Here is a 5657-nt window from a genome sequence, read left to right on the forward strand (position 1 = left end):
TGTTTAGGTGTTTTCAGGTACTACTGTTAACTCTTTGCTTCTATCTTTCAGTTTTAGGGTTATATTGATTCATACATAAGAAAAGGTTCTCTATTTATGGGTTCTTATTCAAACTAACTTGGATAGGAATGAGGAAGGTGAAATCTTTTCCTTTTTCCCGGATTGTTTTTAAAAAAAAGTATTTGTCATGAAAATTTATAAGTTTTCCGAAATTCTTTTTTCAAACTAATAAAATTGTAATATTTTTGTTAAGTAAAATATATGTCAAAACATAATTTCAAATTTCATAGTACCGTTTTTTCAACTTAACTCAAAAATAATTTTTTTTTAAAATATAATAAAAATCATCCAAATGCCTGCTACTTTGGACTCTTTTCTTTCGCTGCTTTCAAAGGGTTTTTCAGAAGATCTTCTTTCTTCTTCAACGCTAAGTTCCATGTATGATCTTCTTCTTTTTCCCTTTCTTCTCTGCTCTTCTGCTCTGAATCACTGCCTTAACAGTTGGAGGACCCATACCTTAACAATTTTCCTTTGACGAATCTCTGAGTTAACGTCAAACGTCGAATTTTAATTGTATAATTCATCATTGCAAGTCCTTTTGGTTTTAGTGTTGTGTTTATAGTTGTTGTTTTTGACATTTTAATCAGTCTATCCCTGCCATTGGTATTAGTATTGTGTTTGTAGCTGTTTGCTCCTTTTTAGGTGTTTTCCGGTACTACTGTTAACTCTTTGCTTCTATCTTTCAGTTTTAGGGTTACATTGATTTAATTATCTTCCTCCCTTCCCTTCCATTCCCTTCCCCATAATACTACCTATTTTCCTCCTTGCAGTTTACACTTTTTAAAGGATTTTTACTAAGATGCCTATGGTAACACGTGGTGCTGCGAAGCGTCTTCGGAAACTGTCTAAGGATCCCGAGGTGGATTACGATGAGGTATTTTTTTTTGTAAATTGTTATTTTTCTTCTTATTTAATCAGTACATTGTGCATACCTATTTAGCTTTTTGATGGGTAAAACTTAGAATACTGGATCCGTATATTAGTCTTTTGTGTTCTTAGAAACCAGGTAGATTGACCCTAAGCGGTTAGATCCGGTGTGTTTTAGACCCCTTATGTTGTATACACTAAAGGTGTGTTGATTAGCAAGCTGATTGTATTTTGTTTCCAACGATAGTCTGAATGTGGTTTTGAAAGGTAACTAATTTGTTGGTTTTACAGTTGGATGTTCCATCAATATTTGATGTTCTTAAGTGTGGTGATTGCGATTTGATGAAGTTGTTGGCGATCAAACAACTCCAAAAATTGTTCGATTACGGTATGAACTGCTTTATATTTGTTTCTGCTGATTTTATTGAACACGCATATCACTTATGTTCAAATTTTTATTCAGGGGTATAATCACTGCTCTAGAAGATGCTCGAGACTCTGGTGAACTTGTTCCTCTACTTAATGAAATTCTAGGGAGAGAGGATTCATCAGAGCTCAAGGTATATAGTGATGTGTTGATCACCTTTTTGTGCCTCTTCTTTAGTGTCTTGTGGTTGTAGCTTCACACTTGCTTTATTCTTATTTTGGTGCTCACAGTCTGAAGCTACTAAGGCTGTCATAGACGGTATTCCTGAATTGTTGGTGTTAACTGATTTGGTGATTGAGAATAAGCTGGTGGAAACTCTTCTAAAGCTTTTGCATTTCCAGATGGTAATGTTTGTGAGCAGGTATGTTTTAAAATTGGCAGACCCCTATGCTGTATAGATTGAAGCTATGTTTATTAGCAGACTGATTGTTTTTTCCTTCCAAATATAGGCGGTGGAGAAACTAGGAAAGGTTTCTCAATCCGTTGTAGGTCGTGATTATGCTCTAATTGAGTGTGGGGCTTTGGATGATTTGCTGGAAATTTTGAACAACACTAACGAGATTTTAATGCTGAGTAAAGCCACGTGGACTATATCAAAATTTTGTGGAGGCAGGCCAAAACCGCCCTTTGAGAAGGCCGGTCAATTACTGTTGATTTTATTTTTTGCATCTGCAACTATTTGATGCTAAACATTACTGAGTAAAATTCAATTGTCAGGTGAAACCAACATTTCCAACTCTTCGTAACCTTCTTGCTTCAAATGTTGATGAAGAAGTGCTGAAAAATGCATGTTGGGCACTTTATTACCTTTCTGGTGGTGTAGATATGGCCTCCAATAGATATTGCACTAGATTAAAATTCATTCCTCATCCTGTTGTGAGCCGTAGTGATATGATTAAGGCCTTCTTTTAGGCTGATGTTCTTCCGGTGCTACTTGATCTCTTCAAGTGAGTGGAATGTTTTTATTTTCCTCATTTAACCTACTTTTTCCTATCTGATATATATGTCAATTGATGTTTCAGAGATCACTTACATTCTGTAATCCCCCTGTCATCCATATAGTTATACGTATTAGCGAGTTGGGAGATGAGCACCAGAAAGAGGTACGCGGGTATAAGGAGCTTTCGTGGTTGAACCAAAACACTTTGATGAACTAACCAATGAAAAAAGGAACAAACTAAAATAAATTAAGTGATTGAAAGGTAAAAGCATCTTAAACAACATGTAGTGAGATTATAATTTAGCATGTTCCTGATTCAACATCAAATTTGATGTGTTTACTGCCTAATTTCTAATAGCCTCCGAAGAGCCCACCCATTTGGTAAAGCTGTCCACCACAATATTTTAAAAAAGTCTTCTTACAGTAAGATCATTCGACTAAAGGTTTGAAAATGGGTTCTTTGTCATCTTTAAGTCATGGGCAAGTCCACCTCCCAGCTCCAGCGCTGGCCATCTAGGCTGCATTCTTTTTTTGCCTACATTATTTTTTAGTTTTTTATAACTGGTATTCACTAACTTAGCCTTTTTAGATCTTGGGACAAAATTTCTATGTATGTAAGATGGTAATAAGAAACTTGTCCTTGATTAAAAGAAGAAAAAAAAGAAAGAAGAAAAACTTGGAGTTGTTTAGATTTAGGCTGAAAAGCATCTTCAACGCTCAAAAATTATACTTGTAAACTTCAAAATAGGGCCTTACTTTCCTAGATATCTCTAGGCATTGTCCATTTTGAGCCTAGAATGATGAAAACTATATCCCACAATTGAGGAGTAATTTTTCAATGTAGCAATAGGCGGTTTATGTCCTCGGCTTGCTCTTCACATAGAGAGCATTTGCTCTCAATGGGCATTCCTCTAATTTGCAAATTAGACTGTGTAGGACTATTGTTTTCTACTAACCAAGTGAAGATCTGAATTTTGTAAGATGATGATCGCAACCCGGAGCATTGCTAAACGTAATGTCCTTGATTGCCTGTTGGGCTTGATAAAGAGTGGAATAGAGGAAGAGATGGTCTGCGTGTCTATAGCATACATTACTATTGGGAGCACGCAGCGGGCAAAGGTATGTCGTCTGGATTTAAAAGGACAACTTAATATATTCAGCTCTTGCATACATTTTCTACATGTCTTCTAAGGTGCAAATTTTACAAATGTTGGGTGGTCAAATAGGGAGTTATTTGCATTTTATACCCTTAACCTATCCGTTACTTTTTTATTCACACCTAATCCTTTTTTATTTTACGATTTACCCCTTAATACATTCATATATTTGCAAAATTGTGAACTATTTTTTGTCAATTATAAAATAAAGGAAGAGAAAGAAAGAAGTTGCCCGGAGGAATGAAATTGAAATTTTAACCTTAAACTGGAACTGTGGATGAATGGAAAGAGCTCTAATTATTTCCTCTTCGTATAATTAGGTCTTTTTTAAAGTGTTCTAGCTGTAATACCCAAAAGCCGTTCTCAGTAGTAAATATTTTGTTTTGACTGTTAGTCTCTGTTAGAAAAACGAATATAAGCAGTCATTTTGTTTACTTAAAGGTTAAATGTGCTACCCCAAATTAACACAAGGAGAAAAACTGCTATTCCTCCCTAAAAGAAATGAATTGATTAGGCAGTAATTCATAAAAAATAAAAGGATAAGGGTATGAGTAAAAAGTAGTGCATACATTAGGGATGCAAAAACCAAAGAACTCTCAATTAGGTGAATATGAGAGTGAAATAGTTGGTCTAGTAGTTATTAGAAATGGAAATGAAAAAGAGTTGTGGAGATGTGTCCCCCCCTCCCCTCCCCAAAAAAAAAAAAAAATCTTTTTTACTTTTAGTTGATGAAACCTTCTCTACATTGCCATTTATCTAAGTAGTTGTCTGTAATGTTTGAACAGGCTGTATTTGATACTGGATTAATAGAACCTCTACGCACACTGGTTACAACTAAAAAAATGGGTATTGCTGCTGCTGCAATTTCAATTGCTATTATCTGTACCAGTGGCATTGCTTACACCAAGTATGTAACCTCTTTTTCTGGGTAAATCATCTCTATCTCTCTTGTATACTGATTATTTTACTAACTCTGATTTTTATTATTCCTCGCACTTTTGGCTTTAGAGACTTGATGGATTGCTGCATAGATCCTCTGTGTGATTATCTTGGCTTCTCTGGTGGCACCATCAGTCTAAAAGCAGTAGAAAGTATATTGAAGTTTGGAAAGTGTATTGAAGAGGAAGATGGTTATACTAAGCGGATCGAAGAGGCTGGGGGTTTGGAAAAGCTTGAATACCTGTCTACTACTGAAATTCGATATGAGGTTGTTCCAATATTGGGTACATATTGGCCGTCAATAGGACGTTATGCTGAGGTGACTTTTCATATCATATTGGTGGTTTCATATTCATACTTTTCATCATCATACTTTCCATCTTCCTATGACTTAACCTTTTCTTGATATACTTTCCATCTTCATATGACAGAGATTGCGTATAATGAAATATTGGAGCTCTGACGACGAAAAATGGGAGGACCCAATGTATTAGTGATGTCTTAAGGGATTAACCTGTTCTTGACATATTTTTCCTCGTTATATGACAGAGATGGCGTAAAATGGAAATGGATAACTTTTTGACAAATTTCTCCATTATTATGTTTATACATTTCTACTTCTGCCTTGTTATAAATGAAAACTAGTCACCTCTTGATAAACATGCTTACCAGCTACCCTTGGAATTTAAATTGTTTGTTTTGTGCTCTAAGGATTCGTATTGTTACAGCATTCATGTGTGTACTTAGGCTTGAATGGACGAAAAAGTCAATTTATTTTGCATTTAATGCCTTTCGTCTTCCAGCCTTGGGGTCTGTTTTTGTGCTACTTTATCTTTGTATTGCTGTAGTTTATAGCCGTCCATCCAACCGCTTAAACAAAAAATAGTCGGTGAAGGTATCCGCTGAGTCCGTTTTGGTAAATCCCCCTGCGGCAGCGGCACGTACTACAGTGCCACAGACACCAAGGCATGCTTGCCCTGTGCTGCTATGATTAGTTAATCTGCTACTCGTCCTGTTTCAATTTATGTGACAATTTGAATCGGAATGGAGTAAGAAAATTATGAAGACTGTTAAAACTTGTGGCTCTAAACATGTCATTTATGTGGTTATCATAGCTTTTCATTGTGAGAAAAATAAAAAGAATAAAGTTAATTATTTTTAGATTTAGCAGAGTGTCATTCTTTTTGGAGTGACCTAAAAAGAAATATCACATAAATCGGGAAGAAGGGAATTCTTTTGAACCATTAAAACAAAAACAAAAAAACTC

The 5657-nt window shown here is 35.4% G+C and overlaps 1 protein-coding gene across 4 annotated transcripts; it reads left to right on the top strand.

Moving 5' to 3' along the window:
- The first annotated feature begins 1375 nt into the window (after positions 1 to 1375).
- Positions 1376 to 5100, top strand: LOC138896975 (importin subunit alpha-1a-like). Of its 4 annotated transcripts, none has more exons than XM_070182821.1 (9): positions 1376 to 1487; positions 1585 to 1715; positions 1804 to 1993; positions 2072 to 2301; positions 2377 to 2457; positions 3260 to 3413; positions 4237 to 4358; positions 4460 to 4709; positions 4822 to 5100. In XM_070182821.1, the coding sequence occupies exons 5-9, from the start codon at positions 2441 to 2443 to the stop codon at positions 4882 to 4884; spliced, it is 606 nt and encodes a 201-aa protein (XP_070038922.1). In that variant the 5' UTR covers positions 1376 to 1487; positions 1585 to 1715; positions 1804 to 1993; positions 2072 to 2301; positions 2377 to 2440; the 3' UTR covers positions 4885 to 5100. The 4 variants fall into 4 exon arrangements, with proteins under 4 accessions (XP_070038922.1, XP_070038923.1, XP_070038921.1 ...); XM_070182822.1 differs by having other exon boundaries at positions 3276 to 3413; XM_070182820.1 differs by having other exon boundaries at positions 2417 to 2457.
- Positions 5101 to 5657: the final 557 nt, after the last annotated feature.

The sequence above is a fragment of the Nicotiana tomentosiformis genome, chromosome 8 (genome assembly GCF_000390325.3).
Source record: "Nicotiana tomentosiformis chromosome 8, ASM39032v3, whole genome shotgun sequence".
Classification (NCBI taxonomy): Eukaryota; Viridiplantae; Streptophyta; class Magnoliopsida; order Solanales; family Solanaceae; genus Nicotiana; species Nicotiana tomentosiformis.

What these genes read in the sequence shown, in the direction of transcription:
- LOC138896975 (XM_070182819.1), top strand. Translation starts at nt 2,271, where the DNA reads ATGTTCTTCCGGTGCTACTTGATCTCTTCAA. An exon ending in GAGATGAGCACCAGAAAGAG is followed by an intron (nt 2,458 to 3,275) that starts GTACGCGGGTAT and finishes GAATTTTGTAAG; the next exon opens with ATGATGATCGCAACCCGGAG. An exon ending in GGAGCACGCAGCGGGCAAAG is followed by an intron (nt 3,414 to 4,236) that starts GTATGTCGTCTG and finishes ATGTTTGAACAG; the next exon opens with GCTGTATTTGATACTGGATT.